At 41.3% G+C, this 19178-nt stretch overlaps 1 protein-coding gene across 29 annotated transcripts in view; it reads left to right on the forward strand.

The window, feature by feature from the left end:
- LOC309663074 (nuclear autoantigen Sp-100-like) overlaps positions 1-19178 on the forward strand; it is a 104562-nt gene that overhangs the window by 37061 nt on the left and 48323 nt on the right. For 17 of the 29 annotated variants that reach the window (XR_014265098.1, XM_082466458.1, XM_082466453.1 and 14 more), the window contains exons 2-10: positions 3203-3371; positions 5586-5669; positions 6787-6936; positions 7373-7456; positions 9647-9793; positions 10513-10596; positions 13072-13131; positions 14369-14422; positions 15044-15127. Coding sequence is in view for 28 of the 29 variants with exons in the window: in XM_082466458.1 (XP_082322584.1) it covers positions 3203-3371; positions 5586-5669; positions 6787-6936; positions 7373-7456; positions 9647-9793; positions 10513-10596; positions 13072-13131; positions 14369-14422; positions 15044-15127 (916 nt within the window). In the remaining variant the exon portion in view is untranslated. Of the gene's footprint in view, positions 1-1880; positions 2044-3202; positions 3372-5585; positions 5670-6786; positions 6937-7372; positions 7457-9646; positions 9794-10512; positions 10597-13071; positions 13132-14368; positions 14423-15043; positions 15128-19178 lie in introns of all 29 variants that reach the window. The other 12 variants (XM_082466460.1, XM_082466446.1, XM_082466447.1 and 9 more) reach the window with 11 other exon arrangements.

Below are 19178 nucleotides of genomic sequence, written 5' to 3' on the forward strand. Positions count from 1 at the left end.
TTAAACAAAACATTTCTTTCCATAATATATACAAACTCCTACACATCAATAATTAATAAATGACAATCTAATAATATAAATGGGCCAAAGACTTGGAAAGACACTTCACAAAAGGAGATTATGAATTGCCAATAAGCATACAGAAGTGTGCTCAATATTATCAGTCATTAAAGAAATACAAATTAAAACTATATGGGATATCACATTATACATTATAGACTAAAATGGGTCAAACATAGACTTTGAAATACAGTTTGACAGGTTCTAAAACCATTAAACATATTCCTACACAATGACCCAACAATTCCACTCCTAGTTATTTACACAAGAGAAATTAAAACATCTTGCCACTAAAAATCTTGTACAAGAACAACAGCTTTATTCAAACTAGTCCCAAACTAGAATCCACCCAAGTGTCCATAAACAGGAAAATGAATAAATGGATAGTGGTAGGTCCACACAATGGAATACCTTCAACAATAAAAAAGAACAAATTTCTGTTCATTCAACAACATGGATGATGAGCAAAAGAAGTCAGACACAAAGCACATGTGTTGTATTATTTTCATGTATGTGGAATCCAGGAACAGGCAAAATTAACATATGGTGACAGAAAGGACAGCAATGTTTCCATCTGAGAGGCTGCCTGGGCACAAGTGGTCAGGATGCAAGTTGAGGGGTGGAGGGTGTGTTGTTCTGTTCTTCATTTTTCAAACAACACAACAGTTTTCAGCACCATGTCCCCCTTGTGATCGCCACTGCTTCTCCAGGTGCTGCAGGGCACACTGGTTGCTTCTCTGACCTCTGGGGGCATCCTACACCTACAATAGTAATTAGTGATCCTCTGACCAGTTTTTGTCTTATAGATTTCCGTCGTAATCTCTCATCTGCTCATTGCCACCTGCCATTCTCCTTGTCATTGTGAATCCAATCCCTTCATTAGCATTTTAGTGGGGGGAGGGGAGATAATAAAAGAGAAGACAAATGATTCTCTTCAATCTGCAGTCTTTAATCAGAAACTTCTTTATGCAGAATTCAACAAAATAATGTGACATTTCTTTGATGGTTTTGGGTACTGGTAAGTGACAATAATTTTCTTCTGGTTTGACAAAGAATCCTAATGTCTTCATAACTTTTATGAATACAAAATGTTGATTAAAACATTATCAGAGCAATAAAATAATCACCTAAGAACCAGAATTAAAGGCTCAGGTTTAAAATTACTATCACAGAAAATAGCAGCAATTTCTGAAATTCAGATGTCTAGAAAGATTCACTATATAAAACAATAACACAGAAAGATTTATATTAACACAAAGTAGAAGTCCCAGAAGAAACGACTGATAGTCTTGTGAATTTCTCAGTTTATCCATATCATATCATTCTTAACCACATCTTATCATTTATGAACTAGTTTTATAATACAAGATGGTATTTCTCTTAACAGTTATAGATCAGAGGAGGGGACATCTTGTTTTATTTTCTCTTAGTTATTAATTAAGAAACATTTTTCAAGGTTAGATTTTTTTATTCTATTGTTTTCATTCCTCTGTTTATTCCACTTGATTTTGTACAAATTTTAAATTTTTTTAATTAAAAAATATACCAGATAAGGGGAGATATCTTTACAATGGTTTTGATTGGGACAGACTGGAATGGACTTTTTCAGTCTTGTGCTTCAGTCTTTCTTAACCTCCTCACTTTCTTCTATTATATCATTGTTTGTTGTCTCAATTCCATTTATTCTGGTCTCTACTGAAACCACTTATTTTATATATGTTGGTTCTTCACAACCTATCCTTTATATATAAAATGTTACAGCCTCCACAAGCGTCTTGGAATATTGATGACTGTTTTCACATGGTATTCTTCCTCCCTAGGACAGCCACAGCAAATCAGAACACAGACAACAGGCTTAACTTAGAGCCTGCATTCAGGCACTTCAAAAGACATAAAGTGGAGATTTCAACTGCAATAAAAAAAACATTTCCTTTCCTTGAGGGTCTTCGTGACCGTGAACTCATCACCAATAGAATGTATGAAGTAAGTGAGGTTTATTATGTCACAGTCTGGTAAACTAGCCCCATACTAAGTTATGCTTCGATAACCTGAACACAGAAGTAAGGGCACAAGTACCTAACTGAGGAGTGTCCTATGAGAAGAAGACCTTTTCAAGTATTTTTACAATTGTTCAAGTATTGTGATAAGGTAAAAAAGGAGAGGGAGAGTAGAAACAGGCATCACTGGAGACAGTCCTGCTTCTAACTGAAGGGATGGTGCTCATGGTGACCACTGGTGTCAAGGTGACTAGCACTGGAGACAGGTTGCATCTGAAGCAGGTGTGCTCCACAGATGTTTAATTCCTTGTAGAAATGCACACAGTAGAGCATAAACTAAGAATTAAAAGAATTTTAATGAATTGATGAATAATTTAAATGAGATGATTTAATGAAATAATAATTGACACAGCATTTCTTTTCAATGAACTTCAATTTAAATAGTTAGATCTGAGAACATTAAAACCCACAGGGAATTGATGTCCTGTTAGGACAAATTTGGGAGTATATGCTTGCTATTCTTTCTCCAGTGGTTTTTGGTGTGGGGGGGGGGTTCTTTTTTTTCCCATTTATTTACTTATTTACTTATTTTATTTATGCTATTTCTGGAGTCTTGGAATTTTGGTTAATTTTAGCAATAGGTGTTGTTGGAGCTACAGAGATGCAAATCTTCTCCTTGCCCTACAAATATGCTTTCCCTGTGGTCAAGTTCACAAAAGGGGAAACTGTCACCTGCCTTCCTTGAGCCCTTCCAGGCCAAGTCAGTCTCGGTGAAGGGGCAGGAGTTGTCCAGTCAACAGAATAGCTGCTCATCACCTGCCAAGTCTATTCCTAAAACATTTGACCAAGTTCTTAGAAGCCTACAAATCCATTAACTTTGAACCCATTTTATTCTTCGGAATTGCTCCTTCTTACATCTAATATAAATGAGGGTGAGGAGATCAGATTCACAAATGGGGATTTCTAAGGAGAAAGGATTTACTGTTTCACTTAGTAGCCATACAAATACACAGAAATTCTAAACCTTTATGTGAAAAGATAAGTATGTATGGAAATTGGAATACATTAACTATAAAATCTCTTTCTAGGGCTCTTCTGTAACGTGGAAGTCTGTATTTATATTTTTTCCATTCAATATTTTTTAGGACTGTCAAGATTCTTGTAGAAACCTGGTCCCTGTATCGAGAGTGGTTTACAATGTTCTCAGTGAGCTGGAGAAGACATTTGACTTGTCGCTTCTGGAAGCTTTGTTCAGCGAGGTCAACCGGCAGGAATATCCTGATTTAAATCACATTTATGAAAGCTTCATAAAGGGTAATTAGCTTATTCTCTACCTTTTGATGTTCAAGGCCAATTCTTTTCAACAAGTATAGATTGAGCTTGTACCACAAGCCATACATGGTGCTGGGTAGTGGGGATATAACAGTTAGCAAAACACGTACCATGAGCCTTATCAAAGCTCATGTTATAATGGCTACAGTACGACACCAACCTGGAGCTCTGCTTAACTAGGCATTTAGACTCACAGGACAACCAGAGCCACAGTGGCATCCAATTTAGGTAGAAGGACAAATGACAGGGCAGCAGTGGTCTACACAGCAGTCCACTGAGTTCACTACTACCCATCTCAAGCTTAGCTGCGGGTGCAGGATCTATCCTGGCTTGGCAACACCAGATCAATGGGAGTCAGTATCCCAACCACTCCAGAATCATAACTTTTAGGGACCCCTAGAGGGACAAGCCGAGTTACAAGAATCACCACATTGAAGGAAGACCCAAGAATAGTGCCTAGATCCCAGTCTACATGTAAAGGACCAGTCACAGGTCATTTTAAGCCCTAAACCCAGGCTTGGCTTAGTAACACAGAAGAAAGGCCACTTTCATCAGATTTCCAGAGTAATGAGCAAGAATGCTAACTCAATATCAAATCTGCCCTTAAAGGAAAAATGGTTTTATTAACTTTTTCTCCTCAAATAATCACACAAGCTCTTCTCTTCCAGGGACTATTTTTGGTGCTATACAAAACTAAATCTTGACCTTTTCCTGAGAAGGCATAATTTATACTTTTTGAATGCTGGGGCGACTCACACCTACACTTGCTGCCATCCACCTGCCCCTGGGGGAGGTTGCTGCTGCCGCCTCCTGGACTCTGCTGTCCCCGAGAGCTCGGGTCAGCGGCCAAAGTTAGAGGCTGGAGACTGTGACCAGGGTGTGACATCTCTCCTATTGCCAGGTCCCCACCTCCATCTCATGTGCTGAAGCCCCCAATGCCTGCCCACACGCCTCCTTCAACTCTTCTGGGCTTTGGGCCATTGTTCTCCTCGCACCTTCCGCCTGGTTTTGCTGAGGCTTGAAGCCCGTGTCCTGGGGGAGACAAAGCAGCCACGGCTCTCACAGACCTGTCCATCTCACCCCCTAAAAGGCACTGTCCCAGGAGGTGCTCCTGCCATCAGCTCTGGGGCAGCCCGGGCTCCACTGCCTCCCCTGGTGTCTCCTCCCCGGACTCCTGGCAGGGATCCATGCCCTAGGCTCCCTGGTTTATTTCCTTCCTCCTACGCTTGCTGGGTCACCTAGCTGCAGGGGCCCTGGGCTGGTGTCCTGGCCTCTCCTTGTTGGGGCAGCCTCCTGGGTCCCTGGTCCAGGAGTCATGGGGATGTCCTGCAGTGCTGCAACAGGCACTCCCTGCTTGCGGCTTCAGAGTGTCCTTCTTTGTGGGATCTGGGCCACTATGGGAACCCTGTCTAGTAACCCCACCAAACGCATCACCCCCTCTGCTTGGTCTCTTTGGGAACCGCTCATCCTCCCCAACACAATTAAGCCCAACCCTCGTCTTATCTAGTCCCATCTTTATTTTATTTCTTTTTAATATTTATTTATTTATTTATTTATTTATTTATTTGGCTGCACCAGATCTTAGTTGCGGCACGCTGGATCTTCGAGGCAGCACGCGGGCTCTTTTAGTTGCAGAATGTAGGCTCTTAGTTGCGGCATGCGGATCTAATTCCCTGACCGGGGATGGGAATCCGAGCCCCCTGCATTGGGAGCTCAGAGTCTTAACCACTGGACCACCAGGGAAGTCCCTAGTCCCATCTTTATAGCTCTTGGGCTTTCTCTTTTATACACACGGATCTCTCTAGGATCCTACCCCTTCTCCAGAGGAAATCTCTCTGTTTCTTCCTTACAGTTTGAACAGTTCAGTAAACACATTTCACTTTCCTTATTTATCTTGACATGTGCTTTCCCCACGATGCAAGGTTTATTTTACATAACTGACAGGATCACGATGTTTCCACGACTCCTTTATCCTTACATACAAGTGGCTCATTTCTGTTTGGGTTACATAGCAGTTAGCTTGCCGGGGCTTCTCTTCTGTCCAAGGATGATGGGGGAACTTTACCAAGAGGATTGGGAACCCCTGAGCTCTGAGTGACCCGAGGGCTAGGAATTCCTAAATTTGTAATTTTGAGATGATGTTCCTGGTCTCTGGTGGAGATCTCTAATTGTCTTCTTCTCTGTCCCTCTCTTCAGTAATGCAGGGGAAAATTAATCATGAAGAAAGCAATGGAGAAGAGAGGGAGGAGAGGCCTACTCTCCCACTAAGCCTTGAGCAAGGTGATTGAGACAAATACAAAAGCGATTCCCATCTGCTAAGAGGGAAAGGAGAAGGGGAGGTGTGAGCCCGAGTCCTGAGCAAACACTGAGAATCAGGGAAGAAATGTTGAAGGACCACGGAGAAGGCGGCGTGGGGTGTCTGTATGAGCATCTAACCAGAGGCTGAGTCCTGGAGAAGTAGCTGTGACAAGAGATTGTGGGCCCAAATACCAAGACAAAGGAAGAGGAACCCAGGGTGTCAGTAACCAGATTTAAAGAGAATGACTACCTGGAAGTAATTGTGATTTAGAAAGACTCCTGTAGGAGAAGATCAGTGTAAAGGTGTGAAGGGCTAAGGACTATGGGCCCAAGGTCAGCGTCAAAGAGGAGACCCTTGATGATGGCAGAAGGAGGGACCGATTTAAACGTGGGGGATGTTGTTCAAGAGCAGGAATATTCAAGGAGAAAGGCAGTCATATAGAGACAGAAGCAAGGAAGTGGTAGAGACGTGGAGGAGAGGATGTGGGTATTTGAGAGACAGAGAGGAAGAAAAAGAAGAAATGAAAGGAGAAAGGGGTCAGGGACACAACAAAAACAACCAAGTTATTAACAGCTCACTTGATTGAACATTTATTCTGGCAGTTGTGGGATTAGTGCCATTGGACGATGTTATCACTCATGTGCCCATTTTGCAGATAAGGAAGTTGAAATCTAGAGAGACCATGTAAATAGTTGTCCTGGGGTCAATGAGCAAGGATAGACCCAGGCGTTCTGAACCCAGAGCCTGTGTTTGCAACCCTGTATACTACCTGGTAACCTAATGGAAAAGACAGAACCATGAAACACAAATAAGGAAACATATAAAGAGGGAAATCCCAAGGGCTGGAGAAAGTGGAGGAGAATCAGACACTGAATCCTCATGGAAAGGCCAACAAGACTTGCACAGGGAGGGGGTGGAGTAAGAGGGAGTGCGGAAGAGGCAGCAGGACTTTGCAGGAGTAAGGGAAGGCCACCAGTCAGGGGCAGCTCTGGGGACAAAGGCAAGTTCCCTATGACCGCGGGTGGTTTGTATTTTCCTGTTGGATGCTGACTGATGCCGGAGGAAAACAAAGTATTGATGAATCAAAACATGATTTAGGTACGACCTCACCTGAAAATGGACTCTCGGATAACCTCTGTGAAACAGAACAGATAAATGCAGAGAGGAAAGATACAACCAGTGACCAAAACGATGCACTAGAAAGCCAACAAGCAAATGAACAATGTGCCCAAGAGTCTGAACCAGCAGGTAAGACTGGCTGGGTTTGATGAGTGTGGAAGGGCCAAGAGGTCCTGACTAGTGGCAGAGAAGGAAGTAATGCACCACTCAAGGAGACATCTATTAACAAAGAAGGGGAAATCAAACAGACACACAGAGGGCAGGAATGGGGCCTGATATATTGACGGGGGAGACCTGGAAGAAGAAAGTGAGAAAGGAAAAACTAAGAGACAGAAGGGGAAGAGTTGCAGAGCCCCACTGGGGAAGAGAGACAGAAATAAAAGTCGAACAAGTCAGGGAGAGATCGACTCCAGAATCAATGAAGCACAGCACTTTCACAGGGTGAAGGTGGCAATATATGCAGACAGGTTATAAGTAGAAACATAAGAAGGAAAGAGAAGTCGGATGAAATGCAAGAAAATGGAAACGGGGCAAAGCAAGTCTCTGTGGTCATTTTTATCTTCAGAGTCCTGCGAACAAGTACCTATCCAATCAAATAATGGTGATGCAAGAAAGGAGACACCCAGCCCATTGCCTTATGAGGAAGAAAGTAATTACTTACCAATTTTCTAATTACATCTTTGTTTTTCTATGAGAGTAAAAGCTCTCCTTTGTTCTCCCATACTAATACACCCCTTCCCAATCCTAACACTGTCCAAGACACACAGCTTTCTCCACAACCTCTGGCTGATTTTAGCAGATGTAAGTTGCAAGGGAGAAGGAGAGCTGAGCTCTTTAGTGGATGGGGTGTGCCTGGGAAGAGAATGCAAAGATGAAAAATAGGAAAAGGTGGACTGTGGAGCACCAAATAACAAAGTACAAGAGTGAGATAGATTTTAGATAAATTGACATGGAATCAAAATAATGCCATGTTGTGGAGTTGACGAAAAGAAATAAGTTGCAACTTCCTTTTCAGAGGTTATAACAGAAACATGTAAATCATGTAAGATGTTGCAGGTCAGATTTGCAAGTAAGGAAGCCCAGGTGAATGGCCTTTTAGAAAGGAAGTGGCAGGTAGAGGGATGTGGTTTGTTGGACAATGGCACACAGGGAGAACTTCGGTGATGATTTGAATGCTTAAATGAGGAAAATATATAGAAAGACAAAATTGATATAGAGGAGACATGTGCAGGTCATAATAGTAATTAAGAAACAGGGATACAGTAAGAGAAAGTAGGAAACGTAACAGAGAATGGATACATTGAAAAAGCAGGTATGGGACAGCAGGGTCAGGTCTAGGGTGAGACCCTGGGGCACATATAAGGATTATCTTACTCTTGGCACCTTCTTGTGCCCTAGGCACCTCCTTTGCCTGGTCCTAGACCCTGCTGGACACTGGGGACAGTGATTACAAATGTAGAGGAAAAGAGATGAATAGAGAAAGATACAGATGAAAAAGAATACCAATAAATAGAAAAATGGGGGTAGGAGAGGCACAAAGAGAGTAATTTAAAGGACAATGAATTAAAAATCGGTAGAGAGTGGGCCAAACAGAGAGAGGAGACAAATCAAGACATTACCCCATTTGAGGAGACAGTCATCAAAAAAGAAGACACAAGGGGCTGTTCCTAATACCATTGAGAAGGGTAAGGTATCTGCAATGATCAAAATAGCCCTGTAACCCCCTCAGATAAAAATAGGCCTCTCCTCAGGCATCTCACCCTCCCCGTGGTTTCAGTACCATCCATCATCTATTGATTCCTAGATGAACATCTCCAGCCCAGACCTGATCTCTAGACTCATTCCTCCAAGTGCTTGAAGATCTGTATTCAAAGATCTGATGGACATCTCTATTTGGAAGCTGTATCAGTTATCTATTGCTGTATAAAAAAATAGTCCCAAAACTTAGTGGATTAATCCAACCATGGTTTTGTCACTTCTGTCAATCCTAACTTTACACATAGCCTATGACTCAGCAGTTACATTCCTCAACAGATCAACAGAAATGCATATTATCTTCATCAAAACACATACAAAAGAATGTTCATCATAGTGTTATTCATAGTAGTCTAAAGCTTGAGCCAGCAAAAATGGATATTTTATGGTTTTATTTTTTAATGGATAATTTCTATAAAGGAATATTATATAGTGGTGAAGATAAATATACGAAATGGATACAGATGACTATCACACACATGTTGATTAAAGAAGCCAAATCCACCCCCGCCCCTGAAAAGTCAGAGGGACAGAGAGAGAGTGCAAGAGTGAATGATTCCACTTATATAAATTTATATAAATTTTGAACTAGCAAAATCAATCATCTATGGTATTAAAAGTGTCAAAGTGGTGGTTAACTTGAGCAAGATACATCTGGACAGTTAGTGGGGGCATCACTAAGAGGTTTCTGGAGTGTTAGTAATCTCTTATTACTTGACCAAAGTGATGGTTACCCAGATATGCTTGTTCTGTGATAATTCAAAATTTATGATTTGTGCATTTTTATCTATGGGTTATACTACAATTATGATTTTTATTTTTGAAAAGCAAAAAAAAAAAAAATCATCAAAAGATGAGAAAAGTAAGTGAAAAGAAAGTAAAAACAAAGATAAAATAAAAACCTGAGAGTTGAGAGAGACACAAAGAAAGGGACAGAGTTGAACAGCAGGAAGGAGAAGGGTTGGGGTGAAGCGTCCCTCCTGCAGTGGAATTACAAGGAGAAGGCTGTTAATGCTAATGAACGGTGCTTACTCCCTTTTGGAGTGACAAATTACAATTTTTCATTCATTACAATTTGATCCAGAAGCAAAACTACCCAACCATGGATTTCAAATCAATTCCTGTTCTGTCCTTCTGGTGGATATAAAGAAGGAAAAGCCATTTTTTAACCCCGAAGTTGAATGGCAAACCCAAGCCAGAACTGACTGTAACCAGGCATCTGATGTAATAGGTAAGGCTGACACAGTGTGGAGCAGGAATCACAGGAACAGGGCAAGAGGCTGGGGCAGGTCATCAAGGTACATCCAGCCAGGGCAGGTGGCCGTGGACAGAGGCAGGAAGGGGAGGGAACCAGTGCCCCGTGCAGTGAGTTTAGCAGAAGAGATTCCCCAGGAACTGGAAAAATATCAAAAGACAAAAGGGGTAGATAATAAGTATTGATGTCCAAGAGACAATCTCTAAAGCAAGAGAGGAAAGTATGGGGGTAGAAGATAAAGAAAAGGGAAAAAATCAGAGACCCAGGGTATTCAAGAGAGGAGATGGAAGAGAAACACATGAAGACAAAGCGAGGTATAAAGAGATACCATCCCCAGAAAGAGAGGCATAAGTAGGGAAAATGGGCCAAGCCAAGAGGAAGGTGAAGAAGTAAAATAAGAATGAAAGAAAGAGGTAGAATGAAGTAGAGGGTCAGAGGTAGATTGAGGGTGGTGGTAAGAGGTAGAATGAGGGTGAGGAAAGAAGAGTGTTGGCAGGATGGGCAAAGCTGCCCCTGTGAATATCATCACTTTTTGTGCAGGACCTGGAGAAACCTGCAGGTCACACACATTCAAGCACAGGCCACGGTGCCCTGAGTTAACTTAGCTTCTAGATCTTCCTAGTGCTCTCATTCTGGGGTTTCCTGCCGCGTGGGCTCCACCCTGAGATCCTAAGTGGTTGTTTTCCTCTGTGCAGTGATCAGCAGTGAGGACTCCGCAGAACCCAGTGATGGAGAGGAGTCCCCAGAACCCTCCACGTCAGCACTGAGTAAGTCGTCTGGTAAGGAAGTGGGAGAGCAAGGTCTAGGCTGCAGGAATCTGAACTAGAGCCACTGTTCCCTGAGATCTTATTCTGAGCCCCTTCTGTAGCATGGTTCCAGTTTACTCTGGAATCCCATTCTCTGTCTTTATTTTACTGGACTTTTATGGGAAATGCAGAGAGATATGAAATCTATATCTGAGAATGAGGCCTATTAACTATTGGGTCCCATTAATCAATATATGTAGCCTATATTGATTATATAGTAGAAATAGGCCAGCAAAGTAATGAGTGTGTTAAAAACTACTAGCTGTGGGCTTCACTGGTGGCACAGTGGTTAAGAATCCGCCTGCCAAGTCAGGGGACACGGGTTCGAGCCCTGGTCCGGGAAGATCCCACATGCCGCGGAGTAACTAAGCCCGTGCGCCACAGCTGCTGAGGCTGCATGCCGCAACTGCTGAAGCCCGCACACCTGGCGCCTGTGTTCCGCAACAAGAGAAGCCACCGCAACAAAGAGTAGCCCCCGCTCGCCACAACTAGAGAAAGCCTGTGCGCAGCCAAAAAAAAAAACTACTAGTTGCTATGCCTATAAAGTGGTGGATTTATACGGTGATTTCTACAAAGAACAGAAAGCTAAATACGGTTGGCAGTGCACGGGTTAAGGGCACCAGCCTCCAGTGTAGTCAAAAATCTGCCTAACTTAAGAGTCAGCCCTCCATACACACAGGTCACATCCATGAATTCCACCAACTGTGGATCGTTTAGTGCTGTAGTATTTAATTTCTTTTTCTTTCTTTATTTTTTGTGGCTGTGGTGGGTCTTCATTGCTGAGCAGGGGCTTTCTCTAGTTGCGGAGCACAGGCTCTAGGCACGTGGGCTTCACTAGTTGTGGCACGCAGGCTCAGCAGTTGTGGCATACGGGCTTAGTTGCTCTGCAGCATGTGGGATCTTCCCAGACCAGGGATCGAACCCTTGTCCCCTGCATTGGCAGGCAGATTCTCCACCCCTGTGCCACCAGGGAAGTCCTGCTGTAGTATTTAGTATGGAAAAAATCTGAGTTTAAGTGGACCTGTGCAGTTCAAACCCATATTGTTCAAGGGTGGGCTGTATTCCTTTATTGGAAGGTCATATTATCATCTGACCACAAACTTGAATCATGTCATAACTTGTCCAGCTACCTAGTGTTAGCAGAAATAAAGACCTCGTATAAGGCATTCTGAAACCCAAAGGATTGTTTTTGACAGAATTCTTCAACAAGTCATGGCATATACAGTAATTTTTCAAAGGACCTTTGCAAACAATATCTTACAACAACCTTAAGGGCTAAGCAGGATGGACATTGTAACCCTTGCTTCTAGATGAGGAAACACAATCACATAAATGTTTCAAGGTCTCTACAAAGTCTCATGGGAGACTGAAGGGAATAACAAGGCTAGCGTCCTGGATTCTGCATTATTTTCTTGTAAAATTGAAGCTCGAAATGATTATCAAAATGTTAGTTCCTCAATCCTATGGGTAGCCTGAGTTGCCATAAGATCCATGTCTCTGTAGTGTACAAATTGGTGAAGTTTTGTCCCTTTCTACTTTTTAGACCTAGACGATATCAGAAACATACCTATTTATGGAAACACACTAAGAACAGTCCTAAGAAGAAATAAAATGTTACCTGATCTTGGTGCTATAAAAGAGCAATATTTTAAATAATACACTCAATCTCATTGCTCACTAGATCTATCAAAGTAAAATGTAGATTTGTTTCAGTTTTTAGGGAACACTTTTGTCTTAGTACTAGTAGGAAGACTGCTCTAGAAGATAGTCCTAAAACACATCTACGGCTCAGACATATGAGAAGATTATTTCCCAGGCTTGCAAATAGTTCAGGAGGGCACCAGGTTGGCAGGGGGTGGGAGGAGGTGAGGAGACGAGACTCACACAAGGTCTTGAACACAAGGTTTCCAAGGTACCCTACATGAGAAACAGCAGATGAAGGAAGTTTGAAAAGACAACAGAAGGGGTCAGAAGTAGAAGAGAGAGAAGGGAAGGACGGTAAGGTTCAAGCAGAGCAAAGTTGCCCCTTGCATTTGAATTGTCTCTGCCCTGGGAACAGGGAATGGAACATCACTAACCTACACAGCAGATGACTTAGAAGGGCAGCCCAGAGTGGCCTGGGTGCAGGCCATGCCTCGCATGGCTTTTCAAGACTTTTGCAAGTTTTCTTATGAGGGAATTTCCTGCTGCACGCGTTCCTTGGTCACACACCCAAACCCCTCGAGAATCCTGTTCCTTTGTGCAGTGACCAATAACCTTGACTTTTTAGAATTCAGTGAGGGAGGAGGGGCCAAAAAGCCACCTGCTCACGATCCCAGATGTCTCGTGTAGGAAGACACGGATTGCAGCCATGCACAGCAAATATCCCGAGTGTAAATCCAGAGCTCTGTTTTCCTGATGAATCTTATTCTGAGCATTCACCACATGCCTTGATTTGATTCCTTCTAGGATATCATTTTCCACCTTTAACTTCTTTGGCCCTGTTGGGAAGTGGAAGGAGGCAAGAAGGTATTGTATATGAACTGTTGTTTAACTGGATGAGCCCGGTCAATTGATATATTGAAAATGTAGCAAAAATAGGCTAGTAAAATTATACCTTTTACTACACACTATCATATCTATTAATGCTAAAGAGTGGAAATAGTGTACTTATTCCTCAGCATGCTTTTATTCTGTGGAGCATACTAAGCACAGCGTTCCTCTATTTGTTGTTAATATTGTCATGAGTCCCCAGCTTAGAAAGACTTCCCAGAATAATTTGTGCTTCTATTAAATTATTGATGGAAAAATAGCTTAAGACCAAATACTCTCAAACCCCAATTATAGTTAAATCATTGGCTTACACGGTGATTTCTCATAGGGTTTTTATAAATAAAGCTTCCCCTTTGTTTTTACAAAAACCTTAACAGGGAGTTAGGGTCACCAGGTTATCCCAGGTTTATAGATGAGGAAACTGGAGTTGGTAATGTTTGAGGGTCTTTTATGAATTCACATGGAGAGTAAAAGGCAGAGCCAGGTAGGAACCCAGCATTACCTGCAACATGACATTGGCCTGTATAGTGATATTTGAAAACATTTTCACAAATAAGGTATCATTTTATGTTTACAACAACCTAAAAGGTAGGTCAGAAAGCTGTTGTTCCCTCATTTCACAGATGAGGAAACTCCAGCACATAAACATTTAAGGACCTTTACACCTCACATATGGACAATTATTGGAAGAGTCAGAACTAACAACCTGGACTCTTAGCAAATATTCATAATCATTTATTCAAAATCTTTAAAGCCAGATGTAAGATAATAATGTTTTATTATTTTAGAAAGACAGTGTGGTGTATATCCTATTTGTTATAAAACACTCCAGTAGGGTCTGGGACAGAATCTCCTTCTCCAATATACGGTATTAGTGTTCCTGCAGCAAATTGTGTGACTTCACAACAACCGTGATAAATATTTTATTGGACTCATGGCAGCTGAAGTCCAGATTCATTGCCAAACTAGTTAGTACAAACCTTGAAAAAATATTGGTTTTCAAAACTTCTTTGACTTTGCAATTAGGGCTGAAGGATTGGGGGGGGGGGTCTTTGCTACATTTGGTAGTGATCACTTTCCTTTAGACAGGAAGAGACAGAAATGATCATCATTGTGTCTTTAGAGTCCAAATCCTGTCCACAATGTGAGTAGTCGTAAGATTTACTACTCTTTTAGTTATGGATCACTGGTTGCATTTTCCTTTCCTTCCTAGATCCTTGGGATATTGAAAACACATCAGTTTGCAGCATAAGCCGTAGGAAAAGACGTGAGAACAATCAAAATTCTTGCTGTAACAAATATCTTTCTTTGCTACAAAAGCTTCAGTCAAATTTGTGGTTATATCCTTTAAAATAAAATGATAAATTTGTTGGCATTTTAGATGCTTCACATTATACATTTTGAATTAGGGGAGCTGGGCTAATCGATGTTACTCGTAGGCCTCAGGAAGTTCAGTGTCACAAGTGCGGTACAAGTTTATTCTTCACTCACATAAAAGGATAAAGTGGGTCCCAGGGTGGAGGGGTGGTCACTGAGGCCCCAGCTGATGGAGCCCCTGACATCGTGAAAATGTTGCTTCCACCGTCCCCCTGGATAAGAAACAAAGTGGAAGCAGAAGTATGTGCAGACAAGAGGAAAGGGTAAAGAATAGTGACCAAAGCGAGTGCCTTCCACGGCAAAGTTGTGTCCAGTCCTGGCCTTGGGGGTGGTCCCTGGAGTCAACCTTGACCAGGAGGCCAGATGGAGCCGTAGGGGGCCTGGTGGTAGGAATATTCCTACCTCTTCTACATAAGCTTCCCCTTTCCAGATTTCCTTTTAAAGAACTCCATGCTGTATAGGTCCTAGGACACAGGCTGAGACTGTAAAGGAATTTTATTTCTTTCTGCAGGAATCATCAGTAGTGACACTTCAGAACTGAGTAACAAAGATGAGCTTCAGGAAACGTCTAACTCAGTCCTAAGAAATGGGTCAGGTAAAGAAGATTACGATGCCAAGCCTTGGCCTGCAGAATGTCAGGAATGAAAAGACACTGTTTCCTGGTGCATTTTATTCTGAGACCTTGACTACCTTGTATCCAGTTAATCCTGGGAACTACTTTTCAGATTTTAGAAAATGGAAGGAGGCAGGAAACTATTATAAATTCATGTTTAATAGAATAACTCATATTCACTAAATGTATGTAATTTTATATTCCTATTTTAGCTGAAATAATCACCAAAATGATGGTCTCTTTTTAAACATTTACTGTCATGCCTGCTAACACTAAGATCCTAGATTTCTATAGTGATATACTGGCTGACATTAATGTCATTTGTAATCGTAAAAGCCTCAAAAGACAACTGGTCCTGCTGTGTAATTATAGACAGAAATAAAAGCTTCAGATCAACCATTCTCAAACTTTAGTATAGTTTGTGACAGATATTCATCACATTATAATTGGATTGTAACGTGATATTTTAACTTCCTTTGACAAATAAGATCTTACTCTGTTATCACAAAATCTTTAAGACTTAGGAAGGTTAACTCTTGCTTCCCCATTTTAGGATCAGGAAATAGATGTACAAATGTATAAGGGTAAAAAAGGGTGACTATTTTATGTAACGGGCAGGAAGATAAGAGCTGTGTCCCATGATCAGAGCCCAAAGAGGAGATACGAGGGATCTGGCATATTCACAGGGGAATGTATCAGTGCCTGATGCAAGAAAACTTATTTAGCAACAATAATAAATACATATGTGTATATATATGTGTGTGTGTGTGTGTGGTGTGTGTATGTGTGTATACATATACACACATATATACATATATATGTATATGTATTGGTGGGTATATAACCACCAGTATTGGTGTGGATTTTGAAATATATATTCAGATTGAGAGGGAAAAAGCAAAAACCATAAAGAAACAGAGAGGGTAGGAATGGAACCAGTTGTATGATACACAGAACACCTAGAAGGATAATGCCAAAAAGGATGAACAGAGAAATAAAAAGGAACAGATATTAAGAGTATAACTGATGAAATGAGAGAAATCAACACAGAAGATAAGAGAAATCAGGGACAGCGAAGTTCACAGGTGGGCAGAAAATTGAAGAAAAGGAGGAGGAGGAGGTGTGGTTAGATTGAAAGAGACAAAGAAAATCTCTGTTGGATATGAGGTGTAGTCATTGGAGCAGGTGTATTTTTCTTCAGCCCATCTGAGCTTCAAACATAGATCAGCATGACCGCATCAAAGTCTGTTTCCTGGTCGCCATCTACAGTCTGCTGTTTCCTTAGTTCCCTTCAATGTGCTGTGGATTCAAAGCTCTAAAAATAAATAGAGGAAGAGACTCAGAAGAGATGCCAATCTATTAGCATGTGATAGAAAAGCCAATTGTGACACTAGTTCTCAGTTATCTTTGTTTTACTGTCTGCACAGAGGAAAAGCTCTTCCTTCTTTACCTACCTCTCCCCCAAAACATTGCCATACACGCACACACCAATACACATACTCATATACAGACAGGTCTGTGCACAGATTTGGACTGTTTTCAACAGGTTTGAAGGAGCCAAAAGAGAAAGAAGAGCTCAGCTTCTGGGTGGAGGGAGGTGACGCTAAGTGGATAATGCAAGGAGAAATAATGGAAAAATTAGGCTGAAAAGATATCTGAGTAAGTTTCTTCAAATTAAAAGATATCTGAGTAAGTGTCAAGTTTTTCTAAGTGGACATGAGATCCAAATATCACGAGACTGGGAAGTTTTGTCGAGGAAGATGGATAATTTTCAAGATACCTCTAGGAAGGTTACCAGAAACATGATAATAAAGTCTGTGACTGACGGACAGTCCTGTGATGTAGAAAGCTCATAGAGAACTGGCAGAAGTAATAATAGTCAATAGTGTGGTCAGTGTCAAAAAAGCAGGCAGATGGTGACAATGAAAGTGGTAAACTGTGAGATGAAGCCAAATATGGTTGAAGAAAATATAGATAAACACAAAGATTGTAATTTTTTTAAAGCCAACAGATCAAGATAAGATTAAGAGAAACAAACTGAAGCAAAGAGAAAACAGAAAGTGATGTGACAATATAAAGAGGATTACTTCAACAGTAAAACTAGATCCAGAGACAGAAGCATAAAAAACCAGACGGAATGAGATACATACAGGAAGCAATCAATGGAGAGGCATAAAGATGAAGCACAGAGATAACTGCATAGATAAAGGGTTAAAAGATGAGAGAAAAATGGTAGAGAGAGAAAGGGGCAGTGTAAAAGAAAGAAAGGAGAGAGATGGAGAAATTGTGGGATCTGAGATGACCATGAGACAAAAGCAACATTGGCACAAGGGGTGGTTCACACTAGCAGTGAGTTTTCAGGGTAAGGTGTCCCCAGGTATCAAAGTGGCTCCTGTAACTCACCCAGATTACAAGGTACCTCACCAAAGGGGTTTCGTGTACTCTTATGGTCTCAATCACCATCTACAATCTAATGGTTCCTAAACACACATTTCCAGCCCAGCTCTGCCTTCTAAGCTTCCAAACTCAATTATCCAAGTGTCAGAAAGGCCTCTGGCTAAGGTCATGAAGGTTCTAGACTTCTCCACTTAGATGTCTCTCAAACTCAACACTTTTAAAACTGAGCACATCATCTTTCCCCCTAAAGAAAGCATCTACTCCTCCAGTGTTCGCTATCTCTAAAACACTTATTAACTGACTCATTCTTTCAAGTTGAAATTCTCAGAGTCGTCCGTGACACAGCCATCTCCTCAATTGATGTACCCCATCTGTCACCTAACTCTATCAATTATTCCTTTTATATGTCTCCACCCTGCCCATTTATTTCCATCTCCATGCCAGCACTCTCATCCATATCTATATCACTTCTCACTTGAACGAGGTCTACAGGCTCCTATTTGTCCACCTTCTCATGTTGTTCCCACCAAACACATTCTAAGTGATTTAGCTAAATTGATCTTTCAAAAATGCAATTATGTTCATGCTGCTTTCCTACATAATAGCCAAATATCATTTAATTTTCTTTAGGAATAAGTTAATTCTTCTTCATGTGATCTCCAAAGCTCCATACCTGAGGCTCCTGCTTCTTTCTCCATTCTCACCATGCCCTCTCATTCTCTCACTCTATGTTCAGACATACTAAACTCCTTTTGGTTACTTGTATTTGCTGAATCCAGACCTTTGCACATGCTTCTCCATCCATTTGGGGCTATCATCTTAGTCACCTTTCTCCCTAATCCGGTTAACTACTGTTTCCGTGATACCTCCTCCGGACGAGGTCCCTCATCTCAAACTCTGCCAGTTCCTCCTGCCTTCTGCATCCCCAGAGTATCCTGTACAATCTGTGTCCTCACATTCTCCATGTTTCAATGTATTCACTCATTAAGTGTCAGTTTCCTGGTTGCTCATAAGATTGACAAGCGTTAACTCTTCATGCACCATCATCAGGCACCTCAGCACCTGGCACATGAAAGATGCTCAGCAAACTTGTTGAGTGAATAGAAAAAAAGTCCACTCTCTGTATTCCAACATTTGGAATTTGGTAAAAATTAGTTTCTTATAGTATTTATATGAGAATATCTATAAAAATCATTTTAATAATTGAATTATGTGTATATATATATACATATAAATGTAATAAATAATATTTCTGGAAAAGAATAATGTCACATAAAAGTCAGTACAAATGTATATAAAAATGTCATTAATGGATGGATGGGAAAAGCATATAAATTAAAAATAGAAAAACAAAGATATACATTTTGGGCAAAGAGGAAAAGAGAAAAGGCAGATTAAAAGGAAGAGACAAGGGCAGTGAGGAGCAACGAAAGAGAAAGCGATCTCAGAGGCGAGTCACCCTGTGATGTAGGCGTCCGTGAAAGGTGGCTGCTTGGAAGGGAGGGGAGGGGTTCAGGTGAAAATTCTTTACAAATCATAACTTAGGAACAGAGCTCCAAGGACCTGAGAAGTGTTCCCGTGTCATGTGTTTTTCAAAAAGTGTGTCTAGAAGCCAAGAAGCAAGGACTGAAAGTAG

The sequence above is a fragment of the Balaenoptera physalus genome, assembly GCF_965194825.1.
Source record: "Balaenoptera physalus genome assembly, chromosome: 6".
Classification (NCBI taxonomy): domain Eukaryota; kingdom Metazoa; phylum Chordata; class Mammalia; order Artiodactyla; family Balaenopteridae; genus Balaenoptera; species Balaenoptera physalus.